The following is a 24062-nucleotide window of genomic DNA, read 5'->3' on the forward strand; positions in this document are numbered from 1 at the left end:
CAATATCAGCCAGTATATAACCAATGTTGACATATAATTTAAATAATGAACGATAACCAATGTGGTACTGAGATTTTGTCCTGATTAAATTGAACTCTTTAACTTTAGGTTAAATTTTAACTTTGATGCTTAACCTCAAAACTCTGTCGTCTAATTTAGAAATTGTCTGTTTTGGGTCAGGCCGTCTGGACTGACCAGCGTTGTTCTGGGTAAACGAAAGCCTCAATCACAGCCTCTCTGACCACAGGCCAATGTTGAGGAATGTTCAGTGTTCAGGAAATGTTTTTCATCTGAACAGGAACTGTGTGTTCTCCCAGCCGAAGGCCAAGGATGCTTATAAAGCTGATGTCTTAAGCCCTTTTGGGACAGGATTCGTTTTTAGGATGGATATGTCTGTAAAGTAATTGTTACTTTGGACATCTGTAATGTTTATCGTCGAATGTCTGTAGAAATCGACAAGATAAGTGCGACCACTGCATTTATATTGCTGTTACACAGAAATGTCTCATCACAAAATGATCTATGGTAAAATATTAAACGTATGACATTACTAGGAGAAAATGAAAGTGAAATTAATTTGAGATCTGGATAGTCCTGTATGAGATGTTGTAGTTCTTCACTTTGTGGAAGTTTTTCTGCAAAGAGTGGTTTGGTACTTTTGCATCCCGGTTAAATATTATCTCGTCACTGATTTTATCCCTCTCTTACTCTTCCTCCTCTTCTGTACAGGAGATGACCATTCCCTGGTGTCTGAAACGAGCTGAGCTGGTCTTCAAGTGTGTGAAAGGTGGGCATGCAAAGAGCACAAATGTAGAATGTGCAGAAACTCCCATTGAATATCAACATATTCTATCAATAGTCTATATATCATTTGTTTACATTCTGATTATTTTGTCTTTAATGTTGGTTTTAAAGGCATCTAATACTGGGTTGTAAAATTTAGTTGAAGAGATACCCATCCCATTTAGTTGGTTGTGTAAGACCAGCCTTAATGTGGATATTTTTCCCTACTAGTAACAAATATCTCTGTTATGCTTTTTTACATTTTCAACTTTCTTTAGTGTGTAATGTTGCTGTTTGAGCATAAAAAAGGTCTGCAAAGTTACAAAGCACGAAGTCCACTCCAAAGGGAGTTATTATCTTAAGACTACAATAAAGTGCTTTCTTGTATAGTTTTCTTCTGGGAATGTACACGTCACAATATTCCTCATTTAAATAACTCCCGCCGAAGGCATATGAGTTTTGTTAGTAGTGTGTTGAAACATTTGGTTATGGTAAGGGGCGTGATATTTCTGAAACCCGCTTGAAGTGGTTGACTAATCAAACACACTGGTCCAGCTGATCAATCAGAGCACATTGCGCTATGCGGAAGGATTGGCTTCATAGAGACAGGAACTAAACAGAGCGTTACTGACAGACTGGGAAGAGAGGTGCTGCAACAATTTCAAATATCTGAAAAATAATGTTTTTTGAACATTCAAGCTTGAAAACCTATTCCTGTAGACCTTTAAAAACAAAATCAACATTTTTTGTAAAAGAACCTAAAATGGCCTCTTTAATATACTATTTTTTTCTATTTTTTAATAATATTTTGCAAGACATTATTCTTTACATATTATTTAGGAACAACATATTCAAGTAATTTCCAAGGTCAAGCCTTAAGAGGATAAACCATATAACAAAACAAACAAAAAATATTGTTTACTTTTGAGGGTCAATAAGAGTAGTATAATCAACCAATTTAGTCGAGTATTGTTGTTCATATTTACTTATCTTCTGTGTCAAAAATAAGAAGTCATTTTCTCCATTATCTCTACTTGAAACAATATGATAATGGTAAGAATGCAAATTGAGTTGTCTTTGCCTTTTTTATTTAGGTTTTATGATGGAAATGGCCTCCTGGGATGGAGGAATCTCACGGACTGTTCAGTTCCTTGTTCCACAGGTTAGTTTTAGCCTCATTGACAACTGTGTCTTTTTTATCTAATAAGTGACTATTCAGGAAATTTACTGGCATTAGAATAAACAAACCATAATATACTAACTGTATTCTCAAATAATAGTGTCCATCGGTTGACAAATGCTTACAGGCTTAGTGGACTCTTCACATTCACAGCTGCCTGTTTTACTCTTTAACACCTTTTAAAATAACTCCTCCAAACTAAACCCTGTTGTCTAGATGCCGAACACACTGTATACTTACACTGTATATATACAGTATGTACACTATCATTCGAAAATATTGGGTAAGATTTGTATGATTTTGAAATTTGATCAAAATACTGTATCTATAAAAATCTATTTGAAAATATTGTAAAATGCGATTTATTCCTGGTGTGGGGAATTTTCAGCATCATTACTCCAGTTTTCAGTGTCACATGATCCTTTAGAAATCATTCTAATAGGCTGATTTGCTGCTCAAGAAACATTGAAAGTCTAACTTTTGGTCAATTTAATGCAAAAAAGTAATTTACTAACAAAGTTACACTGTTTAGCAATATATTAAAGAATGTGGCATCAATCTGTCTTTCTGATTGTCTTTATCATCAGAGTATCTCAGAGGAGATGTTCTACCAGCTGAGCAACATGCTGCCTCAGATCTTCCGAGTCTCCTCGACGCTTACGCTAACGTCAAAACGTTAAACACCCACAGCGTAATACACATCAGCTGGTGTCTTGTCACTTTAGGTTCTTAATTTTCAGAGACGTACAAACAGTAAATTGTTTTGATATGCACTGTCGTGACGCTTAGCACCATGGCCTGATTATTTCAGTAATGAATTTTCACTGGAATTCATAGATCTGTGCATTCCACATAAAAAAAAACCCCACACATTAAATGTCAGAGGGAGGTGTTCAGAGTTTTTGCTGTCTTGCTGTGACTGCCGTTCACCTAATGCTGCATGGGAAACAGGTGATGTCAAGACAAGCTGTGTGTTTGTGCTGCATTGCAGTCAACCACCTTTGGCCTCTTGTGTCATCATTCCTCTCCACAAACACAAGGTGGCGCTTTATTCAGTAGCATTTACATGTAGTTTGAGGTAACCAAAGCTGCTGATTCCAAATGTCAAATGAAACCAACCTTCCAAGCATTCTAAGTGATTTACCATGTGTTTGTATATTAGGTGCCAGTTGTAAGCCCTGCCATGTGTGCAGTTATATTTGAACTGTGTAATCTTTGGAAAGTGGGGCATTTGAAAACAGTATCATCTGATTTTTATTGTAAATCTAACTTAACAGGACTCTAAAAAATGAATTCCTACATAATATTAATCAGGCAAGCAGGAAGATTTTTCGAGCCGTTACAAAGAAAATCTACATATTAACTGTTTTCTGTTAAGTCTATTGTTGGATTTCTCCTAATGAGGATATTACCATGAAGTAGCAAAGTAGGGCTAATCTGAGGGTTAAAGCATTTGCATCCATATTAGCCTTTTGTCTGATTCTACTGATGCGCTAATTATACGTTGATTGCTAAATGTAAATTTGTAATTAAAGTACACTTCAATTTAACTCTGAATTTGACTATTTGATAATGCCAAAGTTGTATTAAAAATGTGTTGGTTTAGTTCAACTGCAGGTATGCTTCCTCTATTACATGCTATTATTTGTAATTAAAGGGATCATTTACTCACCCTCATGTTGTTCCAAATCTGCATGAGTTTCTTTCTTCTGTTGGACACAAAAGAAGATATTGTAAAGAATGTTGGTAACCAGACAGTTGACTGTAGCCAATGACTTGGCTAGTATGAAAAAAGACTATGGAAGTCAATGGCTACCATCAACTGTCTGGTTACAAACATTCATTAAAATAAATTATTTTGTGTCCAACAATATATACTTTTGTATACTTTCACATATATACTTTGTGTATGTGTGTGTGTATGTATATATATATATATATATATATATATATATATATATATGTGTGTGTGTGTATGTATATGTGTGTGTGTACACATTCAATTATTAATTTTAGGACCATTGTGTGTTTTTTCGTCAGCAGAGTATCTTTCAAGATCAAAAATATGTTTTAATTTGATGTATGAATCAAACAGGTCACGGAAGGGCAACAAAAGTTCTAGACTGTTCTGCTGTCCCTACCAAAGGGAACTCAATCAGTCTCTAATGGCCCAGCAGTCTCGCTGTCATTGGTGCTCAACTCTGAGAGCTTGTGCTAAGGAAATGTGTCACCAAATGTCTCACATTCTTAGTATCAGTTAGTGTCAGAATCTGGTCTCTGGTTACCTCTGTTTGGGGTAGGGGACAGCAGTGCGGCCCCTCCAGCACAACCACCTCCCCCCTCTTGGCTTGCTGGTTTAATGGCCAGCTCTTTAGCCATCTGAGCCCTTCTCATCCAACAACTGTGCCTGACAGAGCACTGTTTATTCAGCCAGGGTGAAACATTGAACGGCCTCCCCTGATGGACTGGCCTATCTATCCTGTTTGTGTGATGAGTGTAGGATGTGTTCATTTTAATTAGAGCTCATCATCTGCTCAGTGCACACTGTCTACATGTGTCGTCGATACATAAAAGCAATAATTGGGAAGTTGATTATCCTGGTGATTAAGACTTAAAAAGAAGCTGATGCTCAATTTAATAACAGTTGTCTGCAATGTATCATTTGAACACCATAAGCCAGGCCCAGACATTCCTCATGGATCAGATAGTGGCACGAACTGTTCTGTTAAAGTTGGCATGAAAGTTGTGATATTCTTTCTTTCGTATTGTGATGTAGCCTATATCCGAGTGAAACGGCTTCTCGAACAAGAAAAAATTTAGGGCGGGACTTGATTTTGTCCATCTGGAATTGATTGGATGATTGTGGTTTGCTCTTGCTGTGATCTCATGTGAATGACAAGTTGTTCCACCAGTAAACATTTTGATTTTAATTATTTTGATTAAAGATTAGAAATTACAAGAGCACATTCATTTTGATAAAATTTTAAATAACTCATTTTGAAATGCAAGGATAAATCATTTAGCTTATAATATACTGCAATATTCCATACAAATTTGAACATTTTAATTTATGGTGACCAAGTATGCCGGATGGATGGATGGATGGATGGATGGATGGATGGATGGATAGATAGATAGATAGATAGATAGATAGATATCAACTGTAATAGACATTTTACTAAATTAGAAACGCCGTTTTGTTTTAAAAGGTCACATTATAACTTATTTTTCAGATGCAAATTCAAGCAATACCATCTATATTTAGCCAAATAAGAAAATTTAGAGCTTTTCCTTTAAAACCTCCTTAAAACCTAAAGAAAATCACGGATCAGACTCTAAAAACGAAGAAGAAACGGAAATTCCATGCACTTTTTTTCTCTTCTTTGGTGGTTGACCTGAGCTCAATAGGAGGATTTAACCCATCCTCTACACCTCCCGAGTGCGTGCAATGATTCAAGCCTTTCCCCGGATAATTTCAGCACGTCACTGAGTCCTTCCCACAAACTTGGGAAACAGCGCAGCGTCCGTGAATGCAAGTGGATTCGGACACGCGAGAGTCGCGTCTGGAAGGTAAGACAGCATGTTCTGTTCTGTAAGTGATTATATGCTATATTAAAACTTTACTTTGTGTCATTGATGTGGTCCTGCTGAGAGAGGTTTCTAAATGAGTGATAAACGCAAGAAACTTGTTCATTGAATTAAAATGACTTCCGCTTCCTGCACGATAAGCTCGCGCCGCATAAAATCACTAGAGGAGAACAGCAAACATGTTTGTACCGTTATACAAACACGTGAGACGTAAGACTAATTTAGCGTTGTTCGCATGAGGTTGATATTTGTTTCATTTTTTCCAGTAATGTCCACAACATAAACAGTGGGGTTCTTCTTTAGAAGTTTAACGTAGCCTATAAACTCTGACTCATTTAAACTCTCAAACTTCTTGTACTAGCTTTCCAATAAAACTTATCTGTATGGGGTCCCAAGTGCCATGGTGTTAAACGATTAAACGACTGTTAAACGATTAGAGTCGATTATATTCCCCCCCCCCCCCCCCCCCCCCAAATAAAGCATTTGGTGAGACCCCCGCTGTTTTGACACATGTCTGTGGGGGAGGCAAATACTTAAGTATTTTGAGACTTTGTTTAGTCTACCTCATGTTTTTGCTGTGTGTCTCAAAACATTGCGAGCTGCCTGCCTAGACAGCATTTTTGGCGTCATTTGGCATATTCGGCATCTTATGCGCGTTCGGAGTCCCGCTTCACAAACGAGTCTCCTGTGTGGAGTCTACCTTTTTTCTGAATTATAATTTACTGACTCTATGAACCATGAACTGTCTCTTTCAACCACGTTCGACTCGCAGCCATCCTCGTTTACAACTCGCCGACTCACCGAACCGAGAACCGTCTAGCCGACTCAAAATGATCCAGATTAGCCTACCAACCCTTTATTGTAATTGAAATAGACATTATTGGAACGTTTTAAAGCACGCAATAAACTAAACAAACATGTAATTTTAAAGTCGATTATGTTATATTTCACGGTTCAGTTGTTCATTTTTTTAAACTGAATGAACTGAGGCTGCAAATTTGGTCACATTTCCATCCACCAGCACAGTTATTATGAGTCATTGCTGACAGCTAGACAATATTTATGGGGAGTCTAGACAAGTATTTATTTATAGCAGTCTCTCTTGACATTGTTTGCCTGAAATTTAATAAACAGAAAATGGCACATTTAAAAGCACATTGCTCAGTGGGAGGGTGGAGTGTGTCTCTCCACTGTTTCTTTTATACCAGACAGAATACATTTAATAAGAAAGATTTTTGTCCCCTCTATTAAGTTTGGCTAAGCATGAAGATGCTTTAGGGCTTGAGATCCAGCACTAACCGGGCTCATCTGCTACTTCCTTGAGAAATGTTCCTCACCCGAAATTCCCTTGCTATACCAGCTGTACTCAGCGTGCCTAATACTACACAAAATCAGGCAAGGTGTTTTGTTTTCTTAATTACACGTGCTCCTCTTTCAGCCCTCCATACTGTATAAGCACCTTTACCGCATGTTATAGTAGGTTTATAGTCAACACGTTTTGCTTGAAAGTTTAATGGTGATCATCTGATTTATTTTAGTAATTTTTGGATAATAATTTGATAAAATTATCATTTTATATTATTATTATTATTTATTCAAGTAATGACTGGAAGAGAAAAAAACATTTTAATTAAATACTTTTTTCCCTCAATTAAATGATTCAACTATTTTTATTTACACAATATTTTTTTATTTTGTGATACTAAATTAGCCTATATGTATGTAGTAGTCCATTTATTCACTTTTTGAGCATGGACCTGAAGATGAAATTTCCAACTTAAACTATCATAAATCTTGAATGCTTTGTCTTTGATGCAACAGACTGATTTTTTTAAGACGATAAATGGCAGATTATTTCTCAAATGAAAAAGTTTAAAGAAGTGAACTTGAAAAAAGTACAATTTTACTTTTACTGTTGTAAAAATACCATTTTCAAATTTTATGGTATATTTTCCAAAACACGTTTTACTCTAAAACTGTGAGATAATATACTCAATATATACTAATATACTCAAAGCCATAAATCTAAAAAAGCTGTGTGCAATTTGAGGTTGATATCTCAAAAGATGAGATTTCAGTAAGATTTTGTTTGGGAGCAGTACCAAACATTTCCAACAGATGAAATCCGTCTCCCATTAATTTCCATCGTGGTCATTTTTGACTGCAAACAATTCAAGTGTGACTCTTTTTTTCAGGACCATTTAACCTTATATCTATCTATCTATATCTATCTATCTATATATATATATATATATAATTATTATTTTTATTATAATTCTTTTTTTTTTTTTTACTCATGGCTGGCCAAATAGACTGCTTCAGAAACAAGATTATTTGTTGAGCGTTTTGCATATTTGTCTGTCCTCAGTATTAGCCAGTATTAGTTACCCTGTTCCAGTTACCCATTATTGTCTCATTAAACAAGAAACGGTTGACATCTGGAATTTAAGTTGCTGTAAGTCACCTAGTTACTCAGCTAGTTGGTGGTACTCAAATTGTCGTTAAAAGACACAAAAGCATTCCAGAAAGCCTCCCTTTGCCTCAAGGTCAGCATTTACACCGCTAACCTGTAATACTGAGCTATTGCCAGCTGGCTTAAGGTGAATGATGTCTACTCCAAAGGGCCAAACTCGCAAGATTCGGATGGCTGCCAACCAGCTTTGGAAAGTCACCTTCCATCCTCTTGGCTTGGTTTATTCCTTTCAACTTGTTCATTCCTTTAATGTTTACTGGACTGGATTTCAGTAAATAATTGGAGCTGGCAACTAAGACCAGACTGAGCAAGTGATGTCTGCTAGAGTTGGAAAATGAAATAGACTCTGATTGATGTGGTGTATTCTTAAGACTACAAGACAATGGTGGTGAATGCAGATTTTGCGATGAAAACACTTTGTATTGCATGCCTGAGGCAGTGCAGTTCAAATGGTTGTATTTGTCCATCATCCTAAGATTGCCGACAAACCCATATAACCCATCTTGTGTAAAGAATCAAGAATGATTTAAAGGCCAATCATTCATATTTAGCTTTTTTCAGTGATTGCACCCTCACACTTGTAGAATAATATGACAAAAGTGATGAAAGCCACTGAGTATACCCACAGAGTATGTGGGAACACTGTGTTTCACTGCCGCTTTACCAGCTTTTTTTGTGCCTCTGTGTACGTGGTCTCAAAGACAAAGAAGTTCTCATTACAAAGAACTGGGGAGTTGCAGCCTTGTAGATGGGTTATTTTGGGCATCCTTTAAAAAAATGCTGTTTGGTGTAGACTGACAAGAAAATATGACTACTTCTTTGTATGTCCTTGAACATATTGCCTTAAAGATGATAGTAATGCTTGACATTATTTTTCAGCAGAAGTGTGTGAATTTATTTATAAATTTTGTTATTTGTGGATTGACCCTGCCAAAAATGAGACCCTGTCTCATTTATGGACCCCTGCACAAGACAGACTGATATTCTTAAGGCAATGCAATCTAGGTCTTTACATAGTCTCTTTCAACTGTTTATGTCTTTGGTTATGAAGAAAAATAAGTCGAGGTTTGCAAACCTATCATCATGAATGCTTTCCTAGGGCTTTTAAAGGATTTGTTTGTAAGTTAGAACTGTTTAATGTGCCTCTGCCGCTCATCAGCAACGTGGCTGCTAGAGATTCTGCATCTTAAACGTCCATTTTGAGCATAATTCAATTTAGAACCCTCTCAGAGTGTTTTCATGGAGGCCTCATTACGGGTAGCAAAAAAAGCAACCACAAATTGAATGTCTGCAGTGGAGGCTCCAAAGCTAAGCTTTTTTTCTAATAGCAAGAAATACTTTTTTTCAGAGTATCAGGTCAAAATCACGATGGTGTACACGGGGCCTTGAGGACAGGATAAATGAGACTCATCTTGAAGCATTTTCCCAGTGTGATAATGCCAGATGTTGGTAGAGAAAAGCCACATTGACTGAAGTGTGGGAGAACAGCCTCGTATATAAACACGGATGCTTCGGTTGAATAAACAGATTTTGTATTTGCCAGGAAACCCCAAGTTACGGAAAAAAGGAAGGGGATGAAATGAATGTTTATGATTTACTGTCCCTTCAAGTAAGTCAATGTCTGGGCAACAGTGAGAAATATGGGTTGGGGGAGAAGGTCTCTTTCATGTAGTGAAAAGGATAGAAGAGGACCTTTGATATTTGAGATGCACTGAACTGTTTCAAAGGATAAACTGTGATTTAAGTCAGTATGGCCATGCGCTTTGATGATCATTTCAGCTTGGCTATTGTTGCGTCATAAATGTCTTTTTGGTGGAGTGTCTCTGCGTTTTGTTGATTCAGTGAATGTTTGAGAGCCTTATGTGTGTCTTTTTGAATGTACACATCCACACCCAAAGTTATATTCCAGTGCCTTTTCATCTGGAAATTCTACATGAAAAGAACTTTGCACTGTACGTTCAGCTGTTTCCAAAACAATGACATTAACGTCTACAAGAATAGACCAGGTGAGTTTTAAGAGGTGCAGGCAGTAAAAAGTCAATCCCTGGTTATGGATGGGCACGTAAACATAGAAAGAGCTCCTGAATGATTGTAATTTCCCTGTGTTTTCATATTGCGTCTCCTGCATGACGGAATTTTCCACTCGGGAATGGCTGCAAGGCTGCGCCTGCTACTGTGGCATTTGTTCCATTCCCTGTTTAAACTTCATCTAATTTGGGGATTTTCTGATTATACAAATTCTTTTTGAAATAGGAGCAGTAAACTTTGGTTACCGTTTACAGACTACTGTCTACAGCATCTTGAAAGGGTTAGGGTACGTTTTTTTCTACTCAATAGTACCTGTTTTACTGTGACTCATGAATGTCTATATCCTTACATGACTTACATGGAACTTAATTATAGAGGTACTGACTATTGACCATGGTTACGTGGCTCTCTGGAATATTTCATTTTGATTGGTTAATCATTCAGTAGTCAGACTGACGGACAAATGACCAGTGACAAACAAGCGCAACCTGTGTAATTCTTGAACAAATGATTATAGTGAGCCAGTTCAGCACAATCATTGTAACCTGAAGGATGAATCCCAAACAAATGACTCTTATGAGTCTGTTCTTTTATCCAGTTTAGTCTGATTCCTGAACAAACGACTTTAGTGAGCCGGTTCTTTTTACTTTATCAAATATACAACATGATTTATGTAGTAGGATTTCCGAACAAATTAATCTAATGAGTCCTGAGTTCTTTTTATCAATGAAACGCATACAGCTTACATCTTAGATAATTGAATTAGTGTAGTTACTGATATGTATCCCTTCAATGTACTAAAAGAATTGTTAATGAATGTGTTAAAGAACCAGACTTGTAAGTTTCTATACTTTTCCAATTCCTACTCGGTTTCTTTCTTTCCACTTAATAAAATAATTTTAAAGGTGCAGTGTGTGGTTTTTAGCAGCATCTAGTGGTGAGGTTACAAATTGCAACCAACAAAAGCTACGGTGACCGACAGGAAAATATGTCATTGTCTGAGACAGCAGAGAGTAGCCAGTTCAGCAATGAAGTTTCTTTACAAGGATAAATTAAATAAATTATGTTTACTTAGAACATTGGATATTGTTGCACCCATTAGATTAAAAAAGGTCAGAGAAAAAAGTATAGCACCATGGTACAATAATACTACGTATGTTTTAAAGAGAGAAACCCGTAATTTAGAGCGTAAATGGAAAAAAACTAATTTAGAGGTCTTTAGAATCGCGTGGAAAGACAGTATGTCACGTTATAAAAAGGCCCTTAAAGGGTTAGTTCACCCAAAAATGAAAATTAAGTCATTAATTACTCACCCCCATGCTGTACCAACCCCGTAAGACCTTCGTTCATCTTCGAAACACAAATGAAGATATTTTTGATTAAATCTGAGAGGTGGATCACTGCTACATAGGCTGCCAGAGGGAATGAAACTTGACGGCCCAGAAAGTCATTAAAGAACATGTTTAAATATTCCATGTGCCTACAGTGGCTCAACTATAAGTTTATCAAGCGACGAGAATACTTTTTTTCCGAAAAAAAAAACATAAATAACGACTTTATTCGACTACTCCTTTTCTTCCTTGTGGGCCTGAGACGAGAGTTCAAGAGATTTCCACGACGCATGCGCGAGAACTGAACAAGAAGTATTAGAAGAAGAACGTCCTCTTCTCAGTTCTCGCGCATGCGTCGTGGAAATCTCTTGAACTCTCGTCTCAGGCCCACAAGGAAGAAAAGGAATAGTCGAATAAAGTCGTTATTTATGGGGGGTTTTTCGGGAAAAAAGTAGTCTCGTCGCTTGATAAACTTATAGTTGAGCCACTGTAGGCACATGGAATATTTAAACATGTTCTTTAATGACTTTCTGGGCCGTCAAGTTTCATTCCCTCTGGCAGCCTATGTAGCAGTGATACACCTCTCAGATTTAATCAAAAATATCTTCATTTGGGTTCCGAAGATGAACGAAGGTCTTACGGGGTTGGTACAGCATGGGGGTGAGTAATTAATGACTTAATTTTCATTTTTGGGTGAACTAACCCTTTAAAACGGCCAGGGCGGAGCACCTCAGCAAATTAATAGAAAACAACCGAAATAATCCAAGGTTTTTATTTAATACCGTGGCTAGACTAACAAATAAACAGACGTCGTCTGAACAAAATACCTCGTTACAGTTTAGTAGTAATGATTTCATGAACTTCTTCACCGAGAAAATTGAAAGCATCAGAATCAAAATCGTAAACGTTCGATCTCTGCTCGCGCCTTATAATTCAGCCGCAATTATCACCCCGCAAGAACAATTACAATGCTTTACAACCATGGAACAAAAAGAGTTAAATAAACTTATCACTTCATCTAAAACAACAACATGTTTATTAGATCCTATACCAACTGAACTACTGAAAGAAGTGTTACCTATAATGGAAGAGCCTCTTCTCAATATTATTAACTCATCTTTATCTTTAGGTCATGTTCCAAGAACGTTCAAGCTGGCAGTTATAAAACCTCTTATTAAGAAACCACAATTAGATCCAAATAACCTAGCAAATTACAGACCCATTTCGAATCTTCCATTTATGTCAAAAATATTAGAAAAAGTTGTGGCTGCTCAACTCGGCTCTTTCTTGCAAGAAAACGACATCTATGAAAAGTTTCAGTCTGGATTCAGGCCACATCATAGCACTGAAACTGCGCTTGTTAGAATCACAAATGATTTACTTTTAGCTTCGGACCAAGGCTGTATCTCAGTACTAGTTTTACTTGATCTTAGTGCTGCGTTCGATACTATAGATCACACAATACTCTTAGATCGACTACAAAATTACACTGGTGTTCAAGGACAAGCATTAAGCTGGTTCAGGTCATACTTATCTGACCGCTACCATTTCGTCTACTTAAATGGAGAAAAATCGATTATAACTTCGGCAAACTATGGAGTGCCGCAGGGATCTGTGTTAGGCCCTTTATTATTCTCAATATATATGTTGCCACTTGGTAATATTCTAAGGAAACATGAAATTAGTTTCCATTGTTATGCTGATGACACTCAAATATATATTTCATCACGGCCAGATGAATACGCTAAATTATCCAAATTGACAGATTGTGTTAATGATATGAAAGATTGGATGACGCGTAATTTTCTTTTATTAAATCCAGACAAGACAGAGGTAATATTTATCGGTTCTAAAAACCGTCCACAAAACCCTTCACAGCACGACTTTAACATAGTAGGATGCCCTGTTACTTTATCCGCTACAGTAAAAGACCTGGGTGTTATACTAGACCGCAACCTGTCTTTCGAAAAGCATATTTCATATTTTACAAAAACAGCCTTTTTCCACCTTAGAAACATTGCTAAGCTACGTAATATGCTATCAGTCTCTGATGCAGAAAAGTTAGTTCATGCATTCATGATCTCGAGACTAGATTACTGTAATGCTTTATTAGCTGGTTGTCCTGCATCTTCAATAAACAAGCTACAGTTAGTCCAAAATGCAGCCACTAGAGTTCTTACTAGATCAAGAAAATATGATCATATAACACCGATTTTATCATCACTTCATTGGTTACCTATAAAGTTCCGTATTAAATACAAGGTATTGCTTTTGACTTATAAAGCTCTAAATGGTTTAGCTCCAGTCTATTTAACGGATCTTCTATCGCCTTACAATCCATCGCGCTCTTTAAGATCACTAGATTCGAGGCTTCTGGTCATTCCTAGGATATCCAGATCCACCAAAGGAGGCAGAGCATTTTCACATTTAGCTCCGAAGCTCTGGAATAGCTTCCTGATATTGTTCGTAGCTCAGACTCTCTCTCCCAGTTTAAAACTAGACTGAAGACGCATCTATTTAGCCAGGCTTTCATATAAATTTTTATCCTACAGTTACTGTAAATTCAGCCTCTAGTTCATAAACGCCAGAGGAGAACTGGCCCCCGACTGAGCCTGGGTTCTCCCAAGGTTTTTTTTTTCTCCATTGGGTCATTTCATGCGGTGTTAGGACACCATTAGGTCACTGGATGGAGTTTTTCGGTTCCTTGCCACTGTTGCCTTTGGCTTGCTCAGTTGGGGATATTCAAATTAATTAACCAATCATACCATTGATTAGCTCTACCAAACTTGGATGTCTTTTTTTTCCAGTAATAAACAAACATTGTTAGGTTGTTTTGTTTGATACTGTGAAGCAGCTTTGATACAATCTGTATTGTGAAAAGCGCTATATAAATATATTTGACTTGTCTTGACTTGACTTAATCATTCAGTAAAACTCTGTTATTGTGAATATTATGGTTACTTGTTCATCATTGTGTCAGTGTTTTATTCGCTGAACTAAGCTTGGTTCCTTGCACGAAGAGCAACATAGTAACGAAACACGTTTGTCCGTTTAGGGCTACTGTAGAAACATGTCGGCACATTTCAATGTAAGGGGATCCGCGGTGTATGTAGATAGAAACTGCTCATTGTAAGGTAATACAAATATAACGGTTCATTAAGGTCTTTATACACCACTGAAAACTTATATTTCAAGGTAGTGACGAAACGCGCTCTGTAGCGCTGTTTGTTTGCTGTCGGCTACGGTAGAACCATGACGCCACAATATGTCGACATCTATAGAAGGGGGTGCCCGCTGTTATGGAGATATAAATGTCTCATTCTAAGGTAATAAAAACATAACGGTTCATTATGCAAGGTCTTTATACACCACTGAAAACATAGTTATGGATCTTATATTGCATTTCTGTCAATAGATCCTCAGAAATATTACACATTGCACCTTTAACTAAAATATTTATTTATTGTAGTTATTTAGTTAGTTTTAGTTAGTAAGCAGCCATATAATAGGATAATGCAAGATAATCTTCTTCAGGGTGATAAAAGGTGATACTGTTCTTTTGAGAATGACTGACCAACAGTCAATGACTGTATTTATCCCTTACTTCTTTTACACATACTTAATACCCAACAGATCGAATGATTAGTCATAAACAGCCCTGAGGACTGTTTTCTCAGGAACTGGGAGTGCGTGTTGTCTTCCTAGAAAATTTCATCATTCTTTCTGCTAACATAATCACTATTTAATGAACCACAGATAGATGTCAATAAGCGTAGTCATCGCAATACGGACTGATCCATAGGGAGGAGTGTTGGCACTCAGCCAAAGATGTACAACACACAATCCCAGTCACAGGTTTTCGTTAAGGTTCGCTTGATCGACAATACTGATGACATTTTACATTTGTTTCATATACCATACCACAATAAGTTTCATTTACCATACCACAATAACTGTAGCTGTTTGTTGTTGCTACATTGATTCATCTTAGCTTAAAGACAGTCTAATGTCGTTCCAAACCTGTATGACTTTATTCTGTGTAAAATGTCTCAGTATGTTTGTGTCTGTACAATGAATGTAAATGGGGTCCAAATTTGTTTTGGACTCAATTGACTCTCAGTGTACATACAAAAGCAGTCAACATTCAAAGTGCGTTAGGGTATGGATTAGCATAAGGGTATGTTTTGGTGTTGAGGTAATGTTGGGGAGGGTTGTAGAAGATTTTGGCCTCGGGGTTGGGAGGTAGAGGTGTGAGAAAGGTCTGTCCTTATGTGCAGTTTAACCTGATCTTGGCCATTATTGCAGGGGTTTTTTGGCAGGGAAATGAGATGAATAAGGGGGTAGGTGGGTGGGCTGGACAAGAGGAGGGTATAGAGAGAATAAAGTCCTGAGGTGGAACTGATATGAATCTGTTCTTTGTTTCGTATCAGTGTTGGGCTGCTGTGCTGGGGGCCATGTTTAGTGTTGTTTGGGGCCTGGGATGACAGGATTTTGGTGTCTAAGAAGAGGATTTCTGCCCCATACAGGGGTTTTTCCATCACACACAGGTCGGGGCAAAGAAGAAAGAGCTATATAATGGGAGAATATGGGTGAGAATTAATTTAAATGTAGCAGAAAGAATGGTGTACTTTTTGGTACAAGGTTTCTGAATTTTTGAATGTCCAAAACACTTTCATTATTCATATTGCCTTAGAGCAAATTGTGCATGCTGTGAGATAAATGTGTGTAATCTGCTTTGAAAGTGCAAAGGCGATGAAGTCATGCTTTAGCTATACCTATAGAAGAATTCCAATGTTTTGTATTTGCCAAGGCCATGAATGTTGATGAAACCTGCAGTGCTTCACATACTTCTACATTTTTCCTCTTCATTTATATTTTAAAATAATATGCACATTAATACTATTTATTTAATAAGTACAGTGAGAAATAAAATAGTTGTGACATTCCATTTCTTAAGTTTTGACTGAAGAAGTTACATTTAAAGATCAACACACAATTTAGCTAGTCTAACTAGTCTTCAGCTAGCTTATTTGAAGTCCTTCCTGTCCAGAACTTTCCGGTAATTTCATAGCTCTCCATTAGAGAGGATCAGCACTTGCATTTTTGTGTCTCTCAGGTCATTGGCAGCCCACATTCCTCTCTCTTTTGACCTGATAAGTGTCTTTCTGTATCAGATAGCTGAGCGCTCCTCTCCCGGGAGCTGCATAAAGCCTGAGTGTGAACAGCCTCTACAGATTGTGTGTCTGCACCTGAACCTGATACCATTGGGTGAGAAAGTGTGGGATCTTACAGTTCAGAGAAGACAACTTCTCGCTTTTGCAATGCATTGCTACTGTAGCTGCAAAGTAGTAGTAAAATTATATCCCAATATTACCAACCCTTTGATAATTTGAGAATATCTCTCTTATGTAGGCCTTTTGATTTGTTATAAAATTAATTCATGTAATTTTTTTTCAGAACCATTATTTCAGTGGATTCAAAACATTTCATGTAGAAAGTAAAAGTACAGTAAAAATCTATTTAAAAATAATCAGGTGTGTTTTCTGCACTGTTTTCACTAAATTAACAAAAACAATTATACTTATTTTTTCTTTTATATGCATACATTTAATAATGAATAGAAATAAACAGTAATATTTACATATGTTTTACTAAAACAATCTTACTACATGAAAAATGCTTCCTGGGGACTGAACACTTTTGAGTTGACCAACATTGAATCAGATTTCAGAATTGGTTACTTGAAATGGACCATTTGAACGGAATTACTGAAGTGTATCATTGTGATATTCACATTGATACTTAATTTCATATCAACAGCAAATAGCTATACACATCACAATAATTTCTGTAATGTCAAAGTAAAATTTTGAGTAATTTAATTACTATTTTCTATTTCTATTAGGGGTCAGGGGTGTACCAGTTTTCGGTAAAAAATCGAACCAAACTGTTCTACACCCAAAGTTCGGCATGCACTTGCAAATCTCAAATCTGACAAGGCATCTATAATGACATGTAAAACAGAGAGTTCTGCAAATGTATGTTTCTGTCGATGGATGCGCTGTCTAATCAACTGTTATAAAGTCTACATAAAGGCCCAAGTATACTTAATTTTCCTCATTCTGCTCCGTCTCGTGCAAAGTTGAGCATACAAGCCTTTCAAAGTATAAACTTTTTTTGGCCATGAGCACTGAAAGATGCTTTCAAGTGGACTTTGTTTTCAAGCCCTCAAGTTACTTGCACATGGGTTGTTGTATGTGCACCCTCCTAATTACAAAAATGCATATTATGTATTAATATTACTAAACTTACTTATAATTAAGCCGTTACACCCCTACCTTCTCATTTTAACAAATAACTACATTGCTGTAATATTTGATGTTTAATCCAGATATTTTTCATAAAACAACTTGAGAACAAACTGTCAAACTGCTCTGTGTCTTTGAGGGAAGGTTTATCATATGATTGGGCCAAGTGCTGAAATCAGGGGTCGCTGTAACGGATGCTAGGAAAAGATGAATGCCATCAGGTCAAGCCATTGTCGTGTGATCTCAGTTAAGAGAAGAATTACGCCAAGACCGTCCCTACAATCAAGACTAGGATTCATCAAGGTGGAGTCCCAGACGAAGTCCGAGATTTTAAGTTGACTGCTAAATAGCTTGTTTACGTGGAATGTTAATTGTGGGATTAGAGCTCCAGCGTCGCCTCGGTCTCATCTTACTTTCAGCCAAACCACTGTTAAACATCATCTGAGGTTTTTGGTTGGACGTCCGCTGTTGCTTGTGGTTCTGATGTCACTCTGGAGAAATGTTCTCCTCGGCTTTAAGTTCAGACACTCGCGCTGTTGTTAAGAGTGTTTCTAAGACTCTTAAGACTTGATAAAAGCTTAACTGAAAGGGCTTGATTCCTCTGTATATCAAGTTACTAACATTAGCTCAATGTTCACAAAGCCTGTTTTGTATGGTAATAATGCCCCTCAGAGCCATTAAAGCTTATCTGCGGGGGCAGAGGGGGTTGCGGTATTGAATAGGTCTGGGATTGTGGAGTACGAGAGGAGCAATGGTGGTGTCAAAAGATCCTTAACCTGGTATGCAGTGCTCAAACCATTTCAGATCAGGTGGTTAGAGCATGTTTACAAGAAACTTGCATTTCGGTGATCAGTAGACATGATAAAATGGTTTCGGAGATGTAAAAATGGGGCCATTATTCTGGCTGAATGACCCAGTACCTTTGTTTAGAGTGATTCATGTCATGGTAAAGGCACGCCAGGTTTAAAGTAAACGCATGTGGCTTTCATTTGACACATAATTTAAGGCACGTCAAACATGCTGCTAAATTCTATACGGTAGCTACGCTTATAACTCCCAGCTTCCCCAGTGTCTCTGAACCATGATAGCACTGGAACGATAACAATTTTAAAGCCCTTTGAGTGACACATCTCCTTGAATTGTCACTTTTCATTATGTCAAATTCTCCCCTTGGTAACAGGGGTCTGAAATTATCTCTCGAGTAACACAATCCTTCATGCTGTCCTTAGTTTGCAGTGCTTAAAAGGAATGTTCCATGGTGAAGCCTAATGTTAATCACCAAAGCAAATAAAAAGAGCTACAGTAGAGCGTTGGCGCTTGCAACGCCAAGGTCATGGGTTCGATTCCCAGGGAAAGCGAGAACTGATAAGAATGTAAATGTGTACCTTGAATTGCAATCTAAGTCGCTTTGGATAAAAGCGTCAGCTTAATGCATAAATGTAAATGTAAATAATTGGACTAGTTCCATAATAATTTAAAGAAAATTCATTATTTTAATGAACAATTGGTAAGACTTTACAATAAGGTTTCATTTGTTAACATTGGCTAACTACATTGCATAAACTGACAATGCAAATTACACCTAAAGCATTTATTAATCCTTGTAAATTTTAATTTCAACATTTGATTCAATGGACCTGAACTAACAATGAACACTTGTATTTTTTAACAACTAACATTACCAAAGATTAACAGATACCATAACAAATGCATTGCTTATTGCCAGTTTATATAACTTAAAGCATTAACTAATGTTAACTAATTGAACCTCATTGTCAAGTGTTACCGAAAATGTTTAAGTTAAAAGTAGTAATCGAAGCTCATATTTATGTTTCGGGTCTTGAATTAATTATTCAGTAAAAATAGTTCGTTTTGGATTTATATGTTGTCTAGATCATTCTTTTTGAGCTGAAAAATACTTTTAAAGTAAATCTAGTAATGCATTACCGACATAATTAGTCTACTGTGAATTATGCGTCAGTAATTTGTTGGATAGTTACATCACGTGTCATATAAACGTGATCTGGTTTAACAGCTTTACATGGTCGTCGAAGTTGAATAATTGGATTTAGATGTACTCATACAAGGTCAGTCATAATGGTACATTAGTCTTGAGCTTTTTTAACCATATTAAATGATGAGTGACTGTCTTTTTTAGAGAGTCATTGAGTGATTTATTCAAAAACATTGATTCATTTACACGTGATGTATTTTTGAGGGAGTCATTGAATTAAATCAGCTGATTCATTCAAGATACCAATTCATTCAGGAAAAAAATACCACTACTGTGCGGAACAAACAAGAACTATGTGCAGAACAAATAGCGGAACAAACAAAATAACACAATATTGTGCCTAAACTTCCTTTTTATTGATTTATTTTATGAAACAATCTGACATTTTACTGTTTGTATCATTCCCCTTGTCTATGTTTACATGTTCTAAACAGATTTTCCCCTCATTCAACAAGTGTCCTTGAATCATTTGATAAACCTATTTGTTCAAAAGCACTAATCCATTCAGAACCAAAGCAAGTGATGTCTTTGTGAGTGAGTCATTGAATCAAACCGATTTATTCAAAACCGATTCAATTAGGAAAGAAACACCGCTACTGTCCGCTACAACAATGGCAAGGATAACAAAATAACCTGCAAAAATGTTAGCTACTTAATATTATATTAAACTTAATGTTTACTTAATTGTTGAATAAAAACAGAACCAGATTTAATTAAATAATGCCTAATTATGTCACAAATGCTGTTGATGGAGTTTAAAAACAGACTATATCAGAACTATAGGAGATGGTGGGATAATTCAACCCATCTACATCAGAAAAGTCAATTAACTACGACTACGGCATTAATGTGCCTCTCTTTTGTAATGAGTCGTCAATAAGGATGACCTTGAGGGCTAGAGGAGGGGGAAGTTGTAATGGGATGGGTGAAAAGCAGGGGGTTGTCTAGTCATTGGGACAGCAGGGTGGAGGTCCTACAGAGATGGACTGGGATAGACCCCTGATGTGCTCCTTTCAGGACTGAAGGAATGGGTGTGAAATGGTTGCGTCTGTGGAGCCTCATTTTGGCATATGCTTTGTGCTGAAGTATTGTGGTTGTTTTTTCTTTGACCATCCATTAATGGACCATATGATGAAATCATTATTAGATATTTTACAAATTCACACAATCTTGAGCCATTAATGCAGAAATGGGCACTTTTTGGTGGTGCAAGACGTTTAGACTTAACTATATTTAGATTAAACAAATTCTAATTAATTTCCTTGTTTATTTGAATGCTTAAAATATGTCCACTATGATGCATAATACAATAATGAAATACAAAATGAAAATTAAGTCTTTGTTATATATTTGGTTTGTTTTGGTCTCTTGACTACAGTCCTATTTTAAAACCTGTTTAATGCAAAAGGAACTTGTATATTTGAATAATTTCAGCAAAGTTTCTTATAGATTCTTTAAATGGAGATGATATGCTTTCTATCTGCCAATGTTGAGCAGATGGCTCACATGGATGGAGGAATGTAACACCAAATATGAATTTAGCACCTGGTTGTTTTTCATCCTCCTGAAAGGTGGCGGCTGCTCTGACTGTTCTCACACATGTCTCATAATCAGATGGCAGGGTGACAGTCATCTTTGAGAACCAGAGACGCAAAACTCGCCGCCGCTCATGGTTTAATATCTGAGCTCAGGAAGAGCTTGATGTGATCTGGAGAGAGTCTCAGCACTTTAACCATTATCGAGAGCAATCTGGAAGCAAATCAAGTTACCTGAAGTGCTTAGAGAGAAGTAAGTGATAGAATATCTGTTCTTGTTGAAATGATTTTTTTAGTCTTTTTTTCTAGTGCTCTTTGCCCTCTTATTCAAGTTCTAACAACATTCATTTGCATTTGAAAAATGCTTCTCTCTACAAGGTCAGAATGTGAAAAGCCTTGTTGTTGGAAGTTTCTTGTCATTTTGAGAGAAGACGTCCTTCACCTGATTGACATGTCGTTTCCAGGAGAGTTGTGGGAGGAAATGATATGCGGAGAGGGAGTGCGTTGGTGTTGTATTTCGTATAGGAGATGCTTTGTTTGTACATGTATGGAGAAGAACGCCGGGTTGTGGATGATGAAGTAGTTGGTGTGTAGCTAGCTAGCTGATTTGATTACATAAATTAACAGCTTGGCATAAAAGGAAGGGTTGCAACTAATGATGATTTTGATAATCCATTAATCTAATTAGAAGGATTTATTAACTATTCAGGTGATTAATGAAACAATTGATCAACAGCTTTTAATGTACTATTGAGTTTATGCCTTTTCTTCAGAGGTTGTGTGCTAAGTCAAGATTACAAGATGAAGTATCCATCTTTTGAAAATAATTTTAATAAACCTATTAATAATTATGGCCAACCTACTTCAACAAAAAAAGTAACTTTCACATTTTAGTTTCCTTAAATAGGTTAAAATATGTATTCCTAAAATTATTAAAATCTAGCAATAATCTAAAGCAAAATCTAAAAAAAAATCTAAGCAATATTTATTATATTTTATAATATGATTTAAATATAATATAAATATATATATATATATATATGTAATTTTATATATACTTATATTTTTATTTAAAATAGTGATATCTTTATTATTGATTGTGCATCAGTAACTGTTTTGTATGGAAGCCCATTTCTGCCTAAATATGTTTTGGCAAATCATGTAAAAGTCATATAATTATGACTTATAAGTCAAAAGTATGACATACTAAGTTATAATTATGACGTAAAAGGTCAAATTTATGACAAAGTCAACATTGACAAAAAGTTAAAATATGACATAAACAGTAAAATGGACAGTAACTTTCCAATAACATATTGTCTATTATTCTCTATTTTCACATAAATTGCTTATAGTATTTGACATTTAGAATGTAAATACATTTTGCCACTCAGGAAATGAGCAAATCTCAAGCTATAGATTCATTTCCTGAGTATTTAAATTTGTTTGCTGAGTAATTAGCAGGATAAATTTTAACCTGAATCCATGTGTCACGGCATGGATAGCTCTGTGAATTTGTTTTCTAATAATCAAATTTAGTTGAATTACTTGTAACCTTCAGTTCATACTCCTAGACTTGAATATTCAAGTCAACAACCATCACAGTGTGTCTCACTGGAATGTTCCAGAATAAGCATGAGTGACCTGCTGAAGAAAACAAACCCTGATATTAGTCATAAAAAATTCATAATTGCACAATATCCCCCGGTGAAGGAAAAGCAGCCACAGAGTAATGCTCTCAATGCTCAGTTCTCCACTGGAAGCAGTAAAAATCTGACTCATTAATGTTGCTTTTCATGAACAAAGGCTGCTAATTAGAGGTGGCAACTGCATTATGGAACTGAGTGACGAGCTAATGACAGAGAGCATAGGGAACACACAGGGTGACCTTAGTGTGTCCTGCGGGTGAAGAATGGGGAGAAAAACCTCCTCAGGAATGTGTTTTATACTGTCCATCACACAAATGGATCATGCACACCTTTTGTTTCGTTTAAAAGACGTTTAATGACACTGACTATATTGGATGAGCACAAAACGTGAACTGACTCGAGCTGAAAAATTACACTATTGTCTTAGAGCTGCTTAAAGCTGAAATTTAACTTGTTTCATAATTGATGATATTTACACAGTAATTGAACTGAACTGAATGAACAATGATCTGACTTCCGCTGAATATCGACAATATCGCTGCTGCTTATAGCAGAATTGAACTTGTTTCGTAATTGAACTGAACTGAATCAACAATGTACTGACTTGCGCTGAATAACGACTCTTTTGTCTTCTGTAGAGCTGCTTATAGCAGAATTGAAATTATTTCATTATTGAACTGACCTGAATCAACAATGTACTGACTTGCGCTGAATAAAACTATTGTCTTCTGTAGAATTGCTCATAGCAGAATTGATATTATTTCATTATTGAACTTAACACAGTTATTGAACTGAACTGAATCAACAATGAACTGACTTGAGCTCAATAATGACACTATTTTGTCTTTTTAGAGCTGCTTTACAGCATAATATGAATTTGTAGTTTGCATCATTTATTCTGTTTATTACTGTGAAGCTGCTTTGAAACAATCTGTATTGTATCAAGAGCAATATAAATAAAGGTGACTTCACTCTTCCTTTTAGATCAAGAATGCTGAATACACAATGGATCCCCTAGTTCATCTGAGCCCGTTGAGAGTCCGCACCTCTGCTCTCCCGCACCCCACGCGCCCACCTCGTCCCTGGGCACCCAACCCTGCTCTGTTTTCCTTCTCCAGCAAGCTTCTCTAGACTTTTCACACCGACACACGGGAGAAAGGAAAACCCTTCCTG

General features: G+C 36.5%; 1 protein-coding gene across 2 annotated transcripts in view; it reads left to right on the forward strand.

The window, feature by feature from the left end:
- Positions 1–24020, forward strand: part of ferry3 (FERRY endosomal RAB5 effector complex subunit 3) — a 33946-nt gene extending 9926 nt beyond the window's left edge. The window contains exons 12-14 of one of the 2 annotated variants that reach the window (XM_077210661.1): positions 730–787; positions 1878–1945; positions 23874–24020. In XM_077210661.1, the coding sequence (XP_077066776.1) occupies positions 730–787; positions 1878–1945; positions 23874–24020 (273 nt within the window). Of the gene's footprint in view, positions 1–729; positions 788–1877; positions 1946–2550; positions 3641–23873 lie in introns of those variants that run through there. The other variant, XM_077210662.1, reaches the window with a different exon arrangement.
- Positions 24021–24062: the final 42 nt, after the last annotated feature.

The sequence above is a fragment of the Siphateles boraxobius genome, unplaced genomic scaffold (genome assembly GCF_051911475.1).
Source record: "Siphateles boraxobius isolate OS27281-9 unplaced genomic scaffold, OSU_SipBor_1 65, whole genome shotgun sequence".
NCBI lineage: Eukaryota > Metazoa > Chordata > Actinopteri > Cypriniformes > Leuciscidae > Siphateles > Siphateles boraxobius.